General features: G+C 34.2%; 2 protein-coding genes and 1 pseudogene across 2 annotated transcripts; 1 reads left to right on the top strand and 2 right to left on the bottom strand.

Moving 5' to 3' along the window:
• The window catches only part of LOC134260238 (nuclear pore complex protein Nup133-like), a 115,551-nt pseudogene that overhangs the window by 41,480 nt on the left and 51,724 nt on the right, over positions 1 to 22,347 (bottom strand).
• Positions 3,196 to 6,143, bottom strand: LOC134260244 (nuclear pore complex protein Nup133-like). The gene is made up of 5 exons (XM_062742818.1): positions 6,046 to 6,143; positions 4,337 to 4,443; positions 3,843 to 3,945; positions 3,539 to 3,671; positions 3,196 to 3,293 (listed from the first exon to the last, which is right to left on the bottom strand). Exons 2-5 carry the CDS (start codon positions 4,411 to 4,413, stop codon positions 3,241 to 3,243), a joined length of 366 nt encoding a protein of 121 aa, XP_062598802.1. The 5' UTR covers positions 4,414 to 4,443; positions 6,046 to 6,143; the 3' UTR covers positions 3,196 to 3,240.
• On the top strand, positions 11,867 to 14,255 carry LOC134260242 (E3 ubiquitin-protein ligase TRIM71-like). Its single transcript, XM_062742816.1, has 2 exons — positions 11,867 to 11,914; positions 12,462 to 14,255. Exon 2 carries the CDS (start codon positions 12,478 to 12,480, stop codon positions 14,167 to 14,169), a length of 1,692 nt encoding a protein of 563 aa, XP_062598800.1. The 5' UTR covers positions 11,867 to 11,914; positions 12,462 to 12,477; the 3' UTR covers positions 14,170 to 14,255.

Genomic DNA, 22,347 nt, shown 5'->3' with positions numbered 1-22,347 from the left:
CTGATGTAGATATTTCTCTATTCCGTCATTTAATAGACATACCTTGTCAGATAATTGATGTATTTCTCTATCCTGTCTATTTATAAACATAACTTGTCAGAGAACTGATGAACATATTTCTCTATATTTTCTATTTATAGACATACCTTGTCAGAGAACTGATGTAGATATTTCTCTATCCTGTCTATTTATAGACATACCTTGTCAGAGAACTGATGTAGATATTTCTCTATTCCGTCATTTAATAGACATACCTTGTCAGATAATTGATGTATTTCTCTATCCTGTCTATTTATAAACATAACTTGTCAGAGAACTGATGTACATATTTCTCTATATTTTCTATTTATAGACATACCTTGTCAGAGAACTGATGTAGATATTTCTCTATCCTGTCTATTTATAGACATACCTTGTCAGAGAACTGATGTAGATATTTCTCTATCCTGTCTATTTATAGACATACCTTGTCAGAGAACTGATGTAGATATTTCTCTATCCTGTCTATTTATAGACATACCTTGTCAGAGAACTGATGTAGATATTTCTCTATCCTGTCTATTTATAGACATACCTTGTCAGAGAACTGATGTAGATATTTCTCTATCCTGTCTATTTATAGACATACCTTGTCAGAGAACTGATGTAGATATTTCTCTATCCTGTCTATTTATAGACATACCTTGTCAGAGAACTGATGTAGATATTTCTCTATCCTGTCTATTTATAGACATACCTTGTCAGAGAACTGATGTAGATATTTCTCTATCTTGTCTATTTATTGACATACTTTGTCAGAGAACTGATGTAGATATTTCTCTATCCTGTCTATTTATAGACATACCTTGTCAGAGAACTGATGTAGATATTTCTCTATCCTGTCTATTTATAGACATACCTTGTCAGAGAACTGATGTAGATATTTCTCTATCATGTCTATTTATAGACATACCTTGTCAGAGAACTGATGTAGATATTTCTCTATTCTGTCTATTTATAGACATACCTTGTCAGAGAACTGATGTAGATATTTCTCTATCCTGTCTATTTATAGACATACCTTGTCAGAGAACTGATGTAGATATTTCTCTATCCTGTCTATTTATAGACATACCTTGTCAGAGAACTGATGTAGATATTTCTCTATTCTGTCTATTTATAGACATACCTTGTCAGAGAACTGATGTAGATATTTCTCTATCCTGTCTATTTATAGACATACCTTGTCAGAGAACTGATGTAGATATTTCTCTATCATGTCTATTATAGACATACCTTGTCAGAGAACTGATGTAGATATTTCTCTATCCTGTTTATCTATAGATATACCTTGTAAGAGAACTGATGTAGATATTTTCTATCCTATCTATTTATAGACATACCTTGTCAGAGAACTGATGTAGATATTTCTCTATCCTGTCTATTTATAGATATACCTCGTCAGAGAAGTGATGTAGATATTTCTCTATTCTGTCTATTTATAGATATACCTTGTCAGAGAACTGATGTAGATATTTCTCTATCCTGTCTATTTATAGACATACCTTGTCAGAGAACTGATGTAGATATTTCTCTATCATGTCTATTTATAGACATACCTTGTCAGAGAACTGATGTAGATATTTCTCTATTCTGTCTATTTATAGATATACCTTGTCAGAGAACTGATGTAGATATTTCTCTATTCTGTCTATTTATAGACATACCTTGTCAGAGAACTGATGTAGATATTTGTCTATCTGTCTATCTATAGACATACCTTGTCAGATAACTGATGTAGATATTTCTCTATCCTGTTTATTTATAGATATACCTTGTAAGAGAACTGATGTAGATATTTTCTATCCTATCTATTTATAGACATACCTTGTCAGAGAACTGATGTAGATATTTCTCTATCCTGTCTATTTATAGATATACCTCGTCAGAGAAGTGATGTAGATATTTCTCTATTCTGTCTATTTATAGATATACCTTGTCAGAGAACTGATGTAGATATTTCTTTATCCTGTCTATTTATAGATATACGTTGTCAGAAAACTGATGTAGATATTTCTCTATCCTATTTATAGACATACCTTGTCAGAGAAGTGATGTAGATATTTCACTATTTTGTCTATTTATAGACATACCTTGTCAGAGAACTGATGTAGATATTTCTGTATTTTGTCTATTTATAGACATACCTTGTCAGAGAACTGATGTATATTTCTCTATCCTGTCTGTGTTGTGTGATAACTCACACAGTTGAATCAGGATTTCAAAGTCACAATATTTCTCTGCTAGAGACGCCGCTAACTCGTACTGCTTCCCCTCCACTGTCAACAGAGAATGGTTATGATTTTAAAAATATACTCTGTTACATGTATTTCAAGTCAAGCAGGAGTTAACTTTACAATGCCAATCTGATCATTATGTAGTGTCAGTACTGAATAATACATTTTTTCTGGACTTATAATGTAGCTAGTAAATAAACAATTAACAAGTACATGAATGTGTGTTTAAGTAATTGAAATTTGATGTAAGAAGAAAAATAAACATAACGGTTTTAATATAGCAGTAAAACATCATTCTTTTTCATTTTGTTTTGCTTCACTCTATTCTGTACACAAAACAAGAACTTACTGAGTGGCATAATCAGCTGTTGTCTGTCCTGTTCGTACCGTCGCTGTAGTTCATTAAAGTGCTGCCGTCTACTGACGTTATTTTCTAGCGACTCTAACTGACTGACGTAACCGTCCAGGACGATATCAGCGATGGCGGCCAGCTGTTGGTAGATCCTCTCTTGACCTTCGGGATCTCGGACTTCAGGAATTACCACCTCTATCGTCTTGCTGAACTAAAGTAAATAAAAGTACTAGTCAATAAATCACCACCTGTACTGTCTTACTGAACTAAAAATATATAATAAAGAACTAAATGAATTACTGCCTCTATCGTCTTACTGGACTAAAGTAACCCAGAGACAAATGATAAACAATAAATCACTGCCTCTATCGTCTTACTGAACTAAAATAAACAAGTCATATAATAGGCATTTTCTCACTCAGTAGGCGAATATCAATTTCTTTTCTTTTTGAATGGATCAATAGAGCATTGAAATTGTTTGGCTTTTTTGTATAATATTAATTATGTAAACCGTATTAAACCTGTTTAACAAGGAATGTCCTGATCCCATGATCTCCTCCTGTAGATGTCCAGGGTATGTATTCTGGGATGTCCCCTTGAGGGGCCTCACATTCATACGTTGTAGATTTGGTCTGACGATACTGTAGGGCTTTGTGTAACATTTCCTGTAAATTAAACACAACAGATAAACAGCATAGAAAGTCCCTATATTTTGAATTAAAGTTACTTTAATCTTCTTAAAGAGATGTATTGGGGTCTAATAGTGGGGAAACTTAAAAACATGGTGCATTGATAGACAAAATTCATATGTTTCAGCTGTTATAAAAATCCAATAAAACATTGTACATGAATACTGCAAAAATAATATGGGGCAAACTTGATTCTATCAATATTTACCTGTAATATTTACCTATGTTACTTACCTGTAATATTGTGTTGACTGACGTAATGACCGTGAGAATCTCTGTTACTGTGACATCAGCCATCAGAACTTCCTCCTGGTACGCCAACAAACACTCGACTACTTCCTGTATCCTTGACACCTGTAACAGGTAACACACAAATAGAAAATCACAAAACACACCAACTTCTCTATAAAACAAGCTTTGTGGGGTCAGGTTTAGTACATACCTCTCTGTAAAATAAATCTTGTGGGGTCAGGTTTAGTATATACCTCTCTGTAAAATAAGTCTTGGGTCAGGTTTAGTACATACCTCTCTGTAAAATAAATCCTGTGGGGTCAGGTTTAGGGAAATGTTGACGTCCCGTCTCATCTCCAACACTTTCTTTACGGCTGCATCTACTATACCAGTAAACCTATAGAGGTATTTGTATTTTATAAAACTCAATTTATTCATATAAAGCACAGTCACATTTTTTTCAACTTCTGTTTATATTCATAATTGTTATATCATTAAAGAACGTTTCAATATGCTGTGTTAGAAAAGTCATATATGATATCATTGATATGTCTAATTATAGATGCAACATAAAACTCCCTCATGGTTCACAAATTACATATCTATTTATAGATACTAACTCTCCATGTAATTGGCGTAGTGCAATGGCAGCCTGTACTTTTTCCGCGTGTTCACACATCACATGTCTATTTATAGATACTTACTCCCCATGTAATTGGCGTAATGCAATGGCGGCCTGTACTTTTTCCGCGTGTTCACACATCACATGTCTATTTATAGATACTTACTCCCCATGTAATTGGCGTAATGCAATGGCGGCCTGTACTTTTTCCGCGTGTTCACACATCACATGTCTTGTCAACATTCATGTGTCCCTTATGGTTACTAGATTTAGCTGCAATTTACAAGTATTCACTCTTTAGAAACAAGATGTGTTTGTAAAACACTGATGCCCCCGTATGGCAACATAGCAAAGATTAAGCTTTTCTTAAATGCAAATTTAATTAATTAGTACCAAAAGTAGGGTATTCTCACAGGAAAACAATTGTGAAATTTGAAAGTAAGCTAATGTAAAAGATTTTTAAATACAAAAATCTCCAAGGTCAAAAGGTCAATGTAATTAGTATCAAATGAAAGGTCTTGCCACATAAAATACTTTTGTAGAGCATGAAAGCCCTAGCCCTAACCGTTCAGAAGGTATGGTCAACGTTCAATTTCTTAAAAAGTAGGTCAAACTCCAAGGTCAAGGTCAAAGGGTCAAAGTTATTGTTATCAAATGAAAGGTCTTGTCATAATGATCAAATATGTTAAGTATGAAAGCACTAGCCCTAACTCTTTAAAAGTTATGGTCTAGGTTTGCTTTTTTAAAGTAGGTCAATCTCAAAGGTCAAGGTCAAAGGGTCAAAGTTCTTGGTATCCAATTAAAGGTCTTTTCACAAGGATTGCATGTATGAAGTATGAAAGCCCTATCCTTTACCGTTCAAAAGTTATGGCCCAGGTTAAAGTTTTTTTACAAGTAAGAAAATCTACAAGGTCAAGGTCAAATGATCAAAGTTGTTGTTATCCAGTGAAAGGTTTTATAACAAACATTACATATGTTAAGTATAAATGTCCTGGTATCTACTGTTCAAAAGATATGGCCAAAGTAAAATTTTCAAATTTTCATGTAAAAGTGGGTCAAACTCCAAGGTCAAGGTCAAAAGGTCAAATTTGGTGGTACCCAAAGAAAGGTCTTTTCATAAGGATCAAATATTTAAAGTATGAACGCACTGGCCCTAACTCTTTAAAAGTTATGGTCAAGGTTTGCTTTTTAAAGTAGGTCAATCTCAAAGGTCAAGGTCAATGGGTCAAAGTTCTTGGTATCCAATTAAAGGTCTTTTCACAAGGATTACATGTATGAAGTATGAAAGCCCCATCTTTTACCATACAAAAGTTATGGCCAAGGTTAAAGTTTTTTCACAAGTACTTAAATCTACAAGGTCAAGGTCAAAGGGTCAAGATTGTTGTTATCCAGTGAAAGGTTTTATAACAAACATTACATATGTTAAGTATAAATGTCCTGGTGTCTACTGTTCAAAAGATATAGCCAAAGTAAAATTTTCAAATTTTCATGTAAAAGTGAGTCAAACTCCAAGGTCAAGGTCAAAAGGTCAAATTTGGTGGTACCCAAAGAAAGGTCTTGTCACAAGGAATACACATATGAAATATGAAAGTCATAGCTCCACTAAATCAAAAGTTATGGGCAAGGTTAAAGTTTTTGCGGACAAACAGACAGAGAGACAGACAGACGGACATGACAAAAACTATATGCCCCCGAAACTTCGTTTACGGGGGCATAAAAAGATAAGGAAGTCCAATACTCAGTTGTTATAACATCATCTAATGTTGAAAATAGCAAAAAATGCACAAAATACAAAATAAGGCAATTAATTCAAGGCAAAATAAGTTTTCTCCATTAAAATTTAATACTTTTTTCTTACTTTAAAGAAATTCTCACCTGTTCCCAAAGACTCATCTTTTTGAGGAAGTTGATGACGTACTCGTGAGCGCGGAGTTTATCTGTCAGCTGATTGATGATGATTAGTGAAGTGGTGCTACTGGTGGCATCTAAAACAATAAATGATTATCAAGTTTCTGATAAAGACCACCACCACGAATCAATAATTCTTTGTACTAGTCACAATAAATGGTTGTTAATCTCTCATCAATACAAGAGGCCCATGGGCCTTATAGGTCACCTGAGCATCATGCAACAACTTTCAAATGATTGAATTTGGTTCATGTTTTAAGCTAGATGCTATGGCATTCACAATTCTGAAAGAGGCACCATTGCTATTCATAATTATACACTTAGCAATTGTTTAGTTTGTTTTCTTAATATGGATAAGCAGGGTAGGGGAACAAAAAAGTATGTCAACTAATCAGTAATATTCATCAATAATCAGGAGTGCTCCCACCACATATGAACCCCTGACCCTAGGTCTATACATTGCACAATTTTTGAAAAGGCATACTTGCTTATCAAAAATGTTTGATTAATACCAAGGAGCAGATTTCAAACAATTCTTTTTCAGTATATAAGTATAGCCCCCCCCCTCCCCATTTTGGTATCTCAGACCCAGGGGCCTTGAAATTTACAATTCTGGAAGAAGAGCCCATCCCATCATAACTATGTTAATAGTTCATTCTGCTTGTTACCCAGGAGTAGAAAAAAAGATTTTCATAGATGTAATGTATTTTCATCATATAATCATTATAGAGCCACATCCTAACACCATAACCCCTGACCCTGGGGCCATAAAATTCACAATTTTAGGTAGAAGCATTCTTGCTCATCATAACTATGTCCTTAAATAGATTATTCAATACTCAGAAGCAGAGAAGAAGATTTTCAAAGATTTAATGCATTTTCACTATATAATCAATTGAGCCCCACCCTAACACCAGAACCGCTGACCCTAGGGCCATGAATTTCACAATTTTGGTAGAGGCACTCTTGCTCATCATAATTATGTACTTAGTAAGTTTATCAAATACTCAGGAACAGAGAAGAAGATTTTCAAAGATTTAATGCATTTTCTCTATATAATCAATAGAGCCCCGCCCTAACACCATAACCCCTGACCCTGGGGCCATAAAATTCACAATTTTGGTAGAGGCACTCTTGCTCATCATAACTATGAACTTAATTAGTTTATTTAATACTCAGGAGCAGAGAGGAAGATTTTCAAAGAATTAATGCATTTTCACTATATAATCAATAGAGCCCCGCCCTAACACCAGAACCCCTGACCCTGGGGCCATGAATTTCAAAATTTTGGTAGAGGACTCAATGCTGATTACAATCATACCAACAGTTTGACTGCTTGATGTCTGGGAGTAAAGAAGAAGATTTTTAAAGATTGCACTAATTTTAGTGGTTTTTGCCCCAAGCCCCAGGGGGGCAGGGACCACGAAATTCACAATTTTTGTTCCCCTTTACCCATAGATGCTATATGCCAAAATTGGTTGAAATTGGTTCAGTGGTTTCAGAGAAGAAGCTGAAAATGTTTAAATGTTAACGCACGACAGACGACGATGGACAAAAACAGATAGCAATAGGTCACCTGAGTTACTCAGGTGACCTAATAAAAGGCAAAGATCCCATACCAGCCTCATAATCTTTTGCCCTTTAGCCTCTCACCTTGTCTCGACTCCGCCCACCGTGGATCGGAGGCAGGAAAATCATCCACGAGATCTCGGTCAAGGGAGACAACTATCTGATCTAAATCCGTGGACACTTCATCAGGGGGAAATAACTCATCAATGGTTGTCTGGGCTGCAGCCTATAGATATAATTATAATAATATAAGTATTATACTTCTACTGATTTTTTTTCTTTATGAAAAATTAAGTAATAAAATGGTAATAATTCCTTTGAAATCATGGTGAATGGAGTAATCCCTGTGCATTTACGAAATATAGTATCATTTTTTGAGTTTTATTGGGATGTAAAACAGATTGGTCACGTGATCAAATCCCTTAAAGCCCGAAGGGCTTTATGGAAACTTTGATCATGTGCCAACCCATTTTACATCCCAATAAAACTCAAAAAATGATACCTTATTACTTATATTTACATTTGTGACTTATTCATACTTTAAATTTGCCTGATTTATCCAAACGCACATCTATGACCTCTTGACCCCGTACCTGTATTTATACAGTTATAAAAATGCTTGCTTTCAGAAGTGTTAAATAAAGGAAAACATTTGCAAATGTAAATACCGGTATTAGTCATTGAGCTAATCCCTGCTTTGGAAGCTTATTCGCAGTTTTCTGTAATTCTGTAGATTTTAGTTTTTTATTGATATATGTTATTGGACTAACCACCGTGCATTAGTCAAGTGAGTTAATTCCCGCTCTGAAAGCTAATTCTCTGTCTTTCCAAATTTTGAATTTTTTTTAACTTTTGTACCAGTATAATTAAACAGTTAAAAAGTATATCATTGAGGGAGTTAGCAGGATTCCAGTTCCATTTAACCAGGGCTACTTCCCTTGGCTACACCTCAATTTAATGTTGTATTACAATTGATCAACTTGCAATGTTTCCCCTCATGGTCGCAATAAACGCAGACTTGAGTCGGGCCGTTCTGTCTTCACTCATAGACAATTCCTGCATTTTAGCGTGGCTGGCCGTCAATACAGACTACAAAGACATGACATTGAGCTGGGTTGTAACAGTACATTTTAGATATAAAGTATATTCAACAATTTCCACTGATAAAAGTGTATTACAGTGGTACTATTTTGTAGATGACAAAGGATTTCATAAAAATTACCATGTCCATTGTTGTGAGGTCTTGTGAAGGTTCCTCCATAATGCTGGAAATATCATAGATCATAATAAATTGATGCCAAGACATTTTTTTTACAAAAAGAAATGGGGAATTTCTATAACATGCCATTAATTGAAAAATAATTTATGAAGTAATTTCTGATAAATTGAATCTTAATTGTATATTACACATATATACATTAAAGTATTTCATTCTTCAAATGAAATATCTTCAAATTTTAAGTGTTCTGCACTTGCAAACTCTCTCTTCTTGAGATTATAAACCAGATCTTGAGGGCAATAGACATTAAAAAAAAACTCTAAAGTTTCCTAAAAGTTCATGTTCTCAATAATGTCATTTAAACCGCTTACCTGACTTCCTGTTTCTGTGGAGCACTGATAGAAAACAATCCCACACTGCCAGAGAAGAAAACTCCGACTCCATCACAAGATCCTAGGAAAAAATATTAATACAAATATGAGAGTATACCTAGTTACATGCACATCTTAGTAGTTTCCAGTTCCAATACATCTACATTTATCTCTGCCCATATCATCAAATTTCCAGTTTTTTTAAAAATAATAAAATTTGTAACTTCTTAATCATGCCTCCTTTTTACAAGTTTTAGTTCTTCAGTTGAAAAAAAAAATTATCAATGAAAAATATGCTTTGAGGCATCTTTGACTGAGCAAGGCTTTCAGATTTTGGAGAAACATTTTGTCTCAGATATCCCAGATTTACCTGCCCCCAGGATATGACCCCCCGGCTGCTGTAGATTTACTACCTCATTGGAAGGACCTGAAATATAAAATACCTGTATATAGTCTCTTCTATATTAACATGTCCATTTGTTAAGAGACAGGTTTTGTTAAAAGGATGTAACTGCTAAGAAAAAAGTATGAACAAGTAAAATATAATTTTTTTTTTCAAATTAAGATTGATTAAAGTTTAACTTCAGCCGATATGACCTGTTGGTAAAAGTTCAAGATATATATTCATGGAATTAGGATATCAAGGTTGAAACAAAACTTGGACCATTTTCAAACCTTGACATGCACCTGACATTTTATACGTCAATGCACTGAATAATTAAGTCCACATGATTGTCTTGTGCAGTGATAACTTTACCTGGTATAAACAGAATCTGGTCCCTGTTATAGATGTATGCAGTAGTTGTGGTAGGATCAGCTAACAACAGTTTATACTTCTGAAGGCTGTACTCAAAATCATCCTGTACAGCGATAGGAATAATAAAAGAACTTTTATATTTCTGATTTATCTCGCGATGCAGAGTGCTTTTCTTTTCCAGAAAGAGCAAAAGCCAGGTTGGGCCTTATTTGGCCCTGAGAATTTCTGAAAAATCAAAACCGCTCAGTTTGGGTTGCAAATGCAGTATTTATCACTTGGAGTGTTGGTGACCACGTATATATTAATCGTGACGTAATTTTCCATCTAGTCAATGCATTATGATGTCATAAAATGCGTCATTTTCCTCATATCCTGTAAATTCCTTTGAAAATGACCTAAATTTGAAGCATTTTTTCAATATTTCAAATAGAGCACAACCTCTGATCCAAAATATGCAAATACAAAATGAAAGCTCTGCTTCTGAAGATCAAAAACCATGTTTTCTTTTTTGGATCGTGGGCTGTGCTAAAATTTTTATTCTTTGCTGAAGGTAGTCAAATATGCATGTTTTCTACCAAATTTCAAGAACATTGCAATTTCTCAAACCTGTTTTCCAATATCTGGATTCTCAAAACGAAATTTTTTTTTTATAGAGAATGAAAGCACAAAATGTCTACTTTATTTTGATATATGAAATGGAAAAGAGGGTGATAATTAATTAATTGTTATAAGTACAGGGCAATTTTATGCATAAGATGGCTCTTGCTCTTTGTATATAATTTTATTTGTTTTAAAAAGTTGTACTGCACAAATTAAACAAAGACAAGTTCAGAAATACACTGTGACAGTTTTTTTCTTGTAATTATACCACAAATCAAAGTGCGTAAATCTGCAATTTAGTAGATCACCAAAGGTTCAAGTACATTCCTACAAAATGTCTTTATCAACATAGCTTTTTTTTTAAACAACATATAATAAATAGGATTCTGTTAGTAAATAGAACAAGTCATTTAGAAATGTTTTACCGAATATGTGTCCTTATATTCCAAAATCATCAAGCTCTCTAATTCACTGGGAGTTCCATTTATATCTGTATCCAAGAAAGCTGAAATAAACAAAACATGACTTTAACTTAAAGAGTCACTAACACAAATTTCACCATATGTGTTTTATATATAAATTTACATAAGCATTTATTGATATATGTGTTTAATATCAATAAAAAAAACTTTTTTCTGACATATCAAATATGGCAAGCCCTAGGTCAATATTTTCTCATTGAACATGTTGAATTTTCATGACTAGGACTAGTAGGAGCACACTGCGAATGTGACCGGTCAGCATGGGATGCTCACTCCTCCATGGCACCTGATCCCACCTCTGATGTTTTTGGAGGTCTGTGTTAACCCCGATTTGCATTGTTCATATGGATTTTAAGATTGAATCCTGTCCATTACTTCCATATTAACATACAGATTATTCTCACAGTCAATCTTACAGCCTGTATAATACACATTAAATATTGAACATGTTTAAGATTGATCTGAGTGACCCAGGTAATTTAATTGAAATTAGTACTCCAAATAATTAATTATGAATTAAACTATTGGTTTTGAAATCATTTAGTGGCATCCAACTTTCATCCTGTGTTGTTTGATGAACACTTTTTGTGCTGTTGGATAAAGGGGGGGGGGGGTGTATCAGTGATCAGTTTTCCTTAAATTTCTGATATATTGCTGAGAGAATTTCATTATTTTAATATTAGAAGGATTACAGCTTGTCATAGTTTTACAATGCAAACACAATGCTGAGCTTTAAATCCCTGCTATATATAGACCAGGAAGTATAAATACCTGGCAGGTAGACAACACAAGTAACAATATCCACTTTATCGGCAGCCATTACTGCCTTAAGAGTCAGGTAATGTTTATATAATATTTATTTTACTTTTTGATATTTTGGTCAAAATTTACCTATATATAAATACATAAGGATAGCAATGGATATTTTGCTATATATTACCGGGTATTTTAGAAAAAAAAACCTACCAAGGATTTTAAAGGCCAATGAAGAAAGAAATCCTAATTCTGCTCTGAGTTTAATGAAGTTTCTTCATGTGGCCAACTCAGCTCCAACTATCCACATAACTTATAATTTAGAACAGGGAGAAGTGTTAATCAAAATAATTATTATGCAAACAGTTTCCTAATGATAATAGTCCTTGAGACAAGAAATTTCCAGAAATGCAATGTATTTGCAATACATGTATGAGACCAAAACCCCACCCTGGGGCATGAACCCATGGAATTTTAAATTTTACTGTTGGTCAAAATTTAAAACAAAAATAACATTAAAACTCTTTAATCAAACAGATAATTTGCTGAACAAATACCCCTAAAAATAATTCAATATGCAATGTTTTTCCAACTAAGATCTACTCTAAAACCTATTTAACTCTATACTTCAGAGTCAGAAGTTTAACCATGGACCCCCGTACCAGTGCCCAGGACGTGATGCGATGTGACCTGTGTGAGACTGCTGTGGTACAGATGCACTGTGATACGTGTCTTGTTAACCTGTGTACAGCTTGTGTAGGAAAACATATGATCTCTGATGAATCCAAGGACCACAAAGTCGTCAAATTTCAGGCCAGGAAATCCACCCCCCTCTACCCTGGATGTAAATCTCATAGCAAGCAGCAATGTACAATGTACTGTGATAAATGTGAAATTCCTGTTTGTACAAAGTGTCTAGCATCTGATCAACACCTGGGCCACAAGTTATCAGAAATCTTAGTGATTGTGGACGAAAAAAAGATCAAAATGATCAAAGAACAATCTGAATTAAAGGAGACAATCTATCCCACCTACGAGGACATTGCCTCTGATGTAAAAAACAGAATGAGTCAGTTAAAAAAGAAATATGGAGATCTCTCAACAGCCATAACAAAACATGGAGAGGACTGGCACAGAGAAATTGACAAACTTGTCAAGAAACTTAAAGCTGAAGTTGAAGAGATGAAAAGCACACAGTTACAAACTCTACAGAAACATCTGGATGAAATAAACAAGAAGATGTCTGACATCAAGGATGAAATTGATTCACTTGAAATGGCTATAAACTCTAATGACTTGTCAAAACTGTTTAAAGTCACTTCAAATGTAAATATATACAGAAGCCTTCCACAAAAACCAGTACCAACTTTATCCAAATTCATTCCAGAAAAAATTCAAGAAGAAAAACTCAGTAAAATGTTTGGAACTTTATCATCAGGTTCTTTCACTTCAGATAAAGATGGCTACATCATGAAGACAACACAGAAATCACCAGAAGCTGGATCCTCTCCTCCAGTCAAACAGCTGCTTGATGAATTAGAGACTTTAAAGACCGTAAACACTGGATATAACCAATACCTTATCAATGTGGCCTGTCTGAGTGATGAAGAAATCTGGACAAGAGGAAGTGACACAACCATGAAACTCTACAGCATCAATCAGGGATCACTACTCAAGTCAATCACAACCAAGTCAGGGAACAGAGCAGAGGACATAGCAGTGACAAAAAGTGGAGATCTAGTTTATACTGATTACGATAGAACTGTGAACATTGTGAAAAATGAGAAGATAGATGAGGTGATCAGACTACAGAACTGGAAACCTCGCGGTGTCTGTAGTACCTCCTCTGGTGACCTCCTGGTTACCATGTACAGTGATGATTACAAGCAAACAAAAGTTGTCCGTTACTCTGGATCCACAGAGAAACAAACCATTCAGTTTCATGATAAAGGTCAACCTCTCTATTCATCTGGTGCAGGTTACAACAGATACATAACAGAGAACAGGAACCTGGATATCTGTGTGTCTGATGAGGGAGCTAAAGCAGTAGTGGTGGTCAATCAGGCCGGGAAACTGAGATTCAGGTACACTGGACATACTCCTGCTCCAAAGAACCAACCATTCTATCCAGTAGGAATCACCACAGACAGTCAGAGTCACATCCTTACAGCTGATTATAACAATCACTGTGTCCACATCATAGACCAGGATGGACAGTTCCTCCGTTACATAGACTGTGGACTGAGTAGACCCTGGGGACTGTGTACAGATACAAATGACAATCTGTTTGTTGCTCAAAGGGAAAACAGACAAGTGATGAAAATCAAATACATGTGTTGATTTTAGGGCTGTCTATTGATCAAATAAAACCTATATGATACAGTTCAATATGATAACTTAAAAGCCACTATGCAGTATATCAATGTTTTTATTATTAGTTGTATCATTTGTATTAAATAAAGTGCCACACCACAGCATGATATGCCCGTCAAAAAATTACAATTACAATGTATCTTAAACAGTTAAAAGTGCAGGAAAATCATGTCAACCTTGATTTTAAGATTTCAATGATTTTTACACACCTTAAAAAAATTTGTCTATCCATCTCCTGTGGTGTATGCATTAATTATAACAAATATTGCATCATTCATAGATTTCTATACCTTGCCAATTGCCTATCATATTAAACAATATCAAATTACACAACTTAATCTATACCTAATTAATTTTGGAAATAAAAGGCTGGCCATTAAATATAAACTGATCAACAGTTCTTCTGTCTAATTCCCATAAGACCATGCTCTGAAGAAATGAAAGAGACATGCAGCTAGCCTTCCTACATTGAACACATTAATTAATCTTTAACTGGATGCTTGTCTACTCATTACTCCCAAAAGATTATTGGATCTGCACTATCTACCATAAAACATTTTTAAAACATACAAAACATCAATGATTTTTTTATAGATTTAATGTCAGACACTTAATTGTTAATATGAAATTCATATGGACATGCAGATTCCACCCCTACCCCCATAAAATTAATTTTTAAGTTCATAATATTATGTAATATCAAAATAGTTTAATATGCAATATCAAATTAGTTTTAATTCTTCTCATCAAATTCATTTTAAAACTTCGGCTAGTCAACAAGAGCTATTTTTAATCCAACAGGCTTACCCATTTGGCCCAATACTCAAGGGATATAGATAGCACTGATGCTCTTACAGCTACTCCTCACACTAAACTCATTAATTTCTCCCTCTAATTTGACATGCAATTTTCTGTTATCAAAATTCTTCTTGACCAGTGCTTGATAATTAGACTCATGGGAGTGGTGGAGTTTCTCTAACATACGTTATATTTGTTATAGATTGCTGTCAAGTATATGCTTAAAACAATAAGTATTTTCTTGATTTAACATTTTTCTAATAAGGTTAGTGCAATAGTTTTACATTTTTTTGAATGTGTAAATGATTAGAAAAAAAGACATTTTTTTAAATTCCACTAAAATTAAAGGTCACAGTGACCTTGAAATAGGTCGCGACACACCTTCTACCTAAGATGCATAAACTGGCCAAGTTTGATGATCCTAAGTCTAATAGTTTTCTAGTTATGGACCGGACAGGATTTTTCCATATTTGGGTACAACTTTTTAATTGTAGGTCAGAGCGACCTACTTTTTGTGCGCGACACACCATCTACCCAAGATGTATCAGCTGACAAAGTTTGATAACTCTAGGCCTTATAGTATTAAAGATATGAGCCGGACACGAGAAAAGCTAACAGACGGACAGCTAGACAGACAGACGGACTTGAAGCCTATAACATAATACGTCCCGTCTTAAGACGGCCGTATAAAAACTACCTATTAAACGAGATGTGTTTGTAAAACACTGATGCCCCCGTATGGCAACATAGCAAAGATTAAGCTTTTCTTAAATGCAAATTTAATTAATTGGTACCAAAAGTAGGGTATTCTCACTTGAAAACAATTGTGAAATTTAAAAGTAAGCTAATGTTAAAGTTTTTTAAATACAAAAATCTCCAAAGTCAAGGTCAAAAGGTCAATGTAATTAGTATCAAATGAAGGTCTTGCCACATAAAATACTTTTGTAGAGCATGAAAACCCTAGCCCTTACCATTCAGAAGGTCAACATTCAATTTCTTAAAAATTAGGTCAAACTCCAAGGTCAAGGTCAAAGGGTCAAAGTTATTGTTATCAAATGAATGGTCTTGTCATAATGATCAAATATGTTAAGTATGAAAGCACTTACCCTAACTCTTTAAATGTTATGGCCAAGGTTTGCTTTTTTAAAGTAGGTCAATCTCAAAGGTCAAGGTCAAAAGGTCAAAGTTCTTGGTATCCAATGAAAGGCCTTCTCACAGGGATTACATGTATGAAGTATGAAAGCCCCATCCTTTACCGTACAAAAGTTATGGCCAAGGTTAAAGTTTTTTTCACAAGTACGGAAATCTACAAGGTCAAGGTCAAAGGGTCAAAGTTGTTGTTATACAGTGAAAGATCTTTTAACAAACATTGAATATGTGAAGTATAAATGTCCTGGTTTCTACTGTTCAAAAGATATGGCCAAAGTAAAATTTTAAAATTTTCATGTAAAAGTGGGTCAAAGTCCAAGGTCAAGGTCAAATTTGGTGGTACCCAAAGAAATGTCTTGTGATAAGGATCAAATATGTAACGTATGAAATCACTGGCCCTAACTCTTTAAAAGTTATGGTCAAGGTCTGCTTTTTAAAAGTTGGTCAATCTCAAAGGTCAAGGTCAAAGGGTCAAAGTTCTTGGTATCCAATGAAAGGTCTTCTCACAAGGATTACATGTATGAAGTATGAAAGCCCCATCCTTTACCGTACAAAAGTTATGGCCAAAGTTAAAGTTTTTTTCACAAGTACAGAAATCTACAAGGTCAAGGTCAAAGGGTCAAGGTTGTTGTTATCCAGTGAAAGATCTTTTAACAAACATTACATATGTGAAGTATAAATGTCCTGGTTTCTACTGTTTAAAAGATATGGCCAAAGTAAAATTTTAAAATTTTCATGTAAAAGTGGGTCAAACTCCAAGGTCAAGGTCAAAAGGTCAAATTTGGTGGTACCCAAAGAAAGGTCTTGTCACAAGGAATACACATATGAAATATGAAAGTCATAGCTCCACTAAATCAAAAGTTATGGGCAAGGTTAAAGTTTTTGCGGACAAACAGACAAACAGACAGAGAGACAGAGAGACAGACAGACAGACCGACAGACGGACACGACAAAAACTATATGCCCCCGAAACTTCGTTTACGGGGGCATAATGAAATAAAAATTATTAGAATCATCAGAGAATATTTGTATTTAACATGGTTAATTTGTTAAATGATTAAATTGATGCATGTACATGATGTAGTAACATTACATAGTAATCTAACTGTGAGGAGATCAGATGTAAACTTGATATGAAATAGCCAGTACTGTACTGGAAAACTGAAATCATTCCTTTTATATAAAATCCATTTGAAATCTATCACATTCAATACCCTATAAAACACATAATAAAACCTTGTCACTGTGTGGTAGAATGCACAGTAGGAACTATATGTATTTTCAAAATTAATCATTTGAGTATGGGCAATTTAGATAGGTTGGTCAAACTACATCAATCAGTTGGCCTTCTTTTTTTTTTAGTACGTTGTAATATTCATTTCTGCAATTCACACTATAAAGTAAAACTGAAATTACCATATATATATATATACTGTAGATCACAAAATTTTCGCGACACCTTATTTTCACGAGATAGTCATTGACTCTTGATAAGCGAGACAAAATTTTCACGAATTGTGGTTATTGCTCTAACTTTTTAATCTTAAGGAATACTATTATTTGCCAGAATTTAATTTTTGCGAGCACACTGTCTCGCGTAATTACGCGAAAATAAAGTTCTCGCAAATTTAAAGTGATTTACAGTAGTTACATGCACTTGCCTATAAGTCGGTCCGCCTATAAGCAGGCAGTATTTCTGAAGCTTATTTTAGAAAGGTTAACCTTCTAGAATACCAATCATTTTATATCTTGCCTATAAGTCAGACATAGAGTTTCGGACTGAAGTTTAATTCCCCAAATTCTGACTTATTAACGAGTACATGTATATACGGTACTCCTTTTATATATTTATATAGACAGATGGCCTTATTGCATGTATTTATAGTATTGTTCATTTTTCTAAGTAGCACTTCCTACGACTGGTGGCTTAATGACACCTAAAAAAAATTTTGGTTGCCATTTCAGAGTTTCTGGTCGCCATCAATAAATATTTTTTCTTGCCATGGTAAAGACATTTTGTGAATAACACATTTGCATGTAGCATACAATAAGTAATGAAAAACATTCATTTTATATTGCACCATCAATATATTGTATCCTTTTTAAATCAAAGACTTCCTTATTAATGTTAATGTGACAAAACAATTTGCCAGGCTGAAGTCATCACTTATGAAATATTTCATAGAGCCACCTAAGACAAGCATATGGTTGAAAACAACACATCCTGTAGACTATCATACAGCATGCTGGCGGAACATTACGTAATCTCAGTCTTTGTGATGTTTTACAAAGTTGTTTTCAAACATTTTCTTGATAGAGAATCTTTAAAAAAAATATATCTTGATCCTGATCATAAATATAGACTATCGTGAGCCCAAATTATTGCAGGCATGAAAATACGATATTCTTTTAATTTTTTGGGGTCGCAAAATGAATTTTTTTGGTCGCAAATGCAACCATTATAGACGCAACTTGGAGCATTGAATGTCTGGTCTATGTTATTGGTGTTAAAACTTTGAACACCCTCAGTATTCATGATTAATTCCTAATGAAGTCTATCTTACCCAGTCCGAAGTGTACAGTCAAGTCTACGTCCATATTGACACCAGCACCAAGAAATACAACACATTGTCTGAAAAAGGAGAAGAAAAGTCAGCATGTTAGAACAAGAGGCATCTGCATTGAGTAGTTGCTGAGAAAACTGTGACAAAATTTGTTACAGATACAGACAGACAGATACACAAAGGGTAAACTGTATACCCCCCTCTTTTTCAGAAAAGGTGTATAATAAATTATTACTTCTGATTATACATGTATGTCGGGGAAAACCTCAGACTTACTGTGTGGGCTACATGTCTATCAACCAGGTCTTCAGTTGAGTCAGCTGTCGTGAGTCCTGGTTCTAAACAACATAAAACAAACTGGATAAAACATCTTTTATATTACTCTTTTTCCTTTTACAGAAAATGATCATGTCTATTTAAATGTTGCTTACGGAAATGAAACTGACCCCGTGGAATTGTTGCATGTAAATTTTTCTATCAGATATTAGTATAGTTTTAAAATTGAAACCAGCTTTCCATAGCTATGTGTACATAAAATATGGAGAAAACAAACAGTAATAAAATACAAAAGCCATTTGTAATTATAATTCATACAAAGGGCAACTTTGAAATTTAGAAAATGTAACCATGAAAAACTTTCTGTCACAGAAAGCAATAACGTATTTCAAATAACTTGTAATGTATATCAAGAGTTTCTTAAGACCTTACCCAAACCTTTTTGGAGAGAAACTCTCTAAACATCCTCTCAACGTCAATCTGATAGAACAGCTGGATAAAAAGATTTGAAAAGCATTTACATACATGTACATTTAACATCAATATACAAGTAAACTGTTCACCAAATGTTACGGTCTATATTGCATAGGTATTTTTGTGAATTGCAAATGAAAAAAGTGACTGAAGTATCTAATGGAGTTTAAATCTTTTAAAGCTATAGACTGGATTTGTGACATCAATATCTCTTACAAGCATGTAGCACTTGCTGCACTTCATTTACAGGTCTAGTTTTCAAACTTTTTAAAAATTTAATTCCATCATGTTCTTGTACACTAAAACATGCTTACAGCAAAAAGCCAGGAAAACTATTCTAATATCTAATTAATGTAAATAGTTATATTCGTTAAATTCATAAAACAATTTAAACTTTTTCAAATGAATTCAACTTCACAGTAAGCTTGAATTCCTCATATGTATGTTTGTTTGCTATAACCATATTTTAGAGTGCAGGTGAAGTACAACCTCCATACGGTAACTGTTTAAAACATGGAATTGTTTAGTGCTTTTAATTAATATTTCACGAACAAACAGTCTAAATAGGAACCTTTTCTATGACGGCTGAGAGATGACCCATTTCTGAAACTGTGTCCTAGATAAAACATAAAATGGCCGCTTATCCGCGTCTTTACATTTCCCACACACAACGGCCTGCAATGGCTACAAATAAAAAATACAGTCTGTCAATAAAAATAGGGAGCTTAAAATGTCAATGGTAGTAGTAATTCAATCAAACTATATTTATTATCAAAATGCTTATGTTGTTCCCTCGAACTTATAGCATGAATTATGTATGCAATCAAATCATCTCAATGGAGTTCCATGTTCACATGGTTGGTTAAATTATCAGATTTATTTCCCTCAATAGATGACTGTACATTAATATTTCACCAAAACATTGACTTACTGCCCCTGAGGATTTTAAGATGGAGGTCCCGAATATAAAGGACGACATTCGTCTCCCGATTATATATATTTAATCAGAACAGACTTACTGCCCCTGAGGATTGTAAGGTGGAGGCCCCGAATATAAAGGATGACATTCGTCTCCCGATTACATATATTTAATCAGAACAGACTTACTGCCCCTGAGGGTTGTATGTTGGAGGCCCCGAATATAAAGGACGATATTCATCTCCCGATTATATATATTTAATCAGAACAGACTTACTGCCCCTGAGGGTTGTAAGGTTGAGGCCCTTAATATAAAGGACGACATTCGTCTCCCGCTTATATATACATTAATCAGAACAGACTTACTGCCCCTGACGGTTGTAAGGTGGAGGCCCCGAATATAAAGGATGACATTCGTCTCCCGATTCCTGAAAACATTCCTTGTGATCCCTTCAGAGCGTGGCAGGTCAACCTGTTCTACAAATAGAGATGTTGTTAAGTATCCAGGTCGAATCATGGGTGTAAAGGAATTTACCCCAGGTTTTGTTCCATACATCCTGAGACTAAAGGAACATCAACAGCATACCAGCACATTCGGAAATATTTTATTTAAGATTACTACAAACATCAAATAATAGTTCAGAGATGATCCTGAAGAAGACCTGATAATACTCTATTGGGCAGCTATAGGGGTGTGTAAATCTTTATGAATTATTTAAACACGAAGATAAAATGACTTACCTGACCTAACATTAGAGAAAGGTGAGTAACTCTAAAGGGCTTACTTAGATGAGATGTTAATCTTGACTTACCTGTCCTGGTACTGGAGACAGAAGAACAAGGGAACTAGTGGAGGTAGCCAGCAGGCATCCAAACGGCTGAAAAATTGATATGTTTTATAAATTACAACTGTTCTCTTCATGATTTTAACAAAAGGTTAGTGTTAACTTTATAACATACATTTAATACATAAAAAGTCTTTACATCTAAAGCATTATAATATCTATGCACTAAATTCCCAAAAATATTTACCTCAAAGTTAACGACCCTGGCACACTTGTACCATCTCAGCTCTGCGCTGATTTCTGTGGACAAGCCTTCGTAGGCGATGTTCGGCCAGTACCTAACAACGCCCTTTGGTTAAACAGCGATACAGGACGCTGACTGTTTATCCATGTGGCTGGGGATGACACAGACTTGCTCTGAACAGTTGAGCTTTGTTCATTGTATTAATTTTTCAATCAGCTTTTACTTCAACATTTAAACCAGCTTCTTAAGCCACATGAAATATGAAGGTAACAATCAGTCATAAAACATAGCAGTCCTTTCTAATTAGAGGTTACACTATAAGCAATTTGAAAGTTTGAATATGTCAGCAAGAAAAAACTTTCTCTGTCCCAGTAATGAACAACATAGTTCAGATAACTTACAATGTAAACACTGTAGTTTTATCATAACCTTACCAACATTATTTGGAGAGAAACTCTTTAAACATCCTCTCTACATCAGTCTGGTAAAACAGCTGTAAAAAAAAGAATTTAAAAAATATGATATTACATTAACATGTTTAATATACTCTGTAATCCAAACATTATATACTTACTGTATTATATTAAAAATTAATATTTATTTGTAAATCAACAAGCAAAATGCATTCCTTGATGTTTTAAATTATATTGATTTGAATGAGTTAAAATATAGGATACACCTCACCAAACTAGCTGATTCTTTTCACTTTAAGTAAGATTCTGGACTATCCCCCATCCATTGTGTTACGATTGTAATTGTTCGTTTTCCTGGATGCTGATTATTTGAAAATAAATTTCATAACATGTACATGGTATTAAGCAGAAGACTTGACAAACTGCCTTGCAATTAAATTGCAGAGGGTGAAGATAGTAACATCTTTTATCTACATCGTCTATCTACATGCTATTTATGAAAATTGTCCATTAAAATGAGACTT

This window comes from Saccostrea cucullata, unplaced genomic scaffold (assembly GCF_032062105.1).
Source record: "Saccostrea cucullata isolate Sc308-1 unplaced genomic scaffold, CSIRO_AGI_Scuc_v1 ctg1376, whole genome shotgun sequence".
NCBI classification, from domain to species: Eukaryota; Metazoa; Mollusca; class Bivalvia; order Ostreida; family Ostreidae; genus Saccostrea; species Saccostrea cuccullata.
The sequence above is the reverse complement of the archived record's forward strand: the minus strand, read 5'-3'. Positions and strand labels throughout refer to the sequence as shown.

Excerpts from the sequence above, each read along its gene's own strand:
- LOC134260244 (XM_062742818.1), bottom strand. The coding sequence starts at position 4,413 with ATGTTGACAAGACATGTGATGTGTGAACACGCGGAAAAAGTACAGGCC. Across the intron at positions 3,946-4,336 it reads TTACGCCAATTACATGGGGA|GTTTACTGGTATAGTAGATG; the intron begins GTAAGTATCTAT and ends ATACCTCTATAG. Across the intron at positions 3,672-3,842 it reads AGGATTTATTTTACAGAGAG|GTGTCAAGGATACAGGAAGT; the intron begins GTATGTACTAAA and ends TACCTGTTACAG.
- LOC134260242 (XM_062742816.1), top strand. The coding sequence starts at position 12,478 with ATGGACCCCCGTACCAGTGCCCAGGACGTGATGCGATGTGACCTGTGT.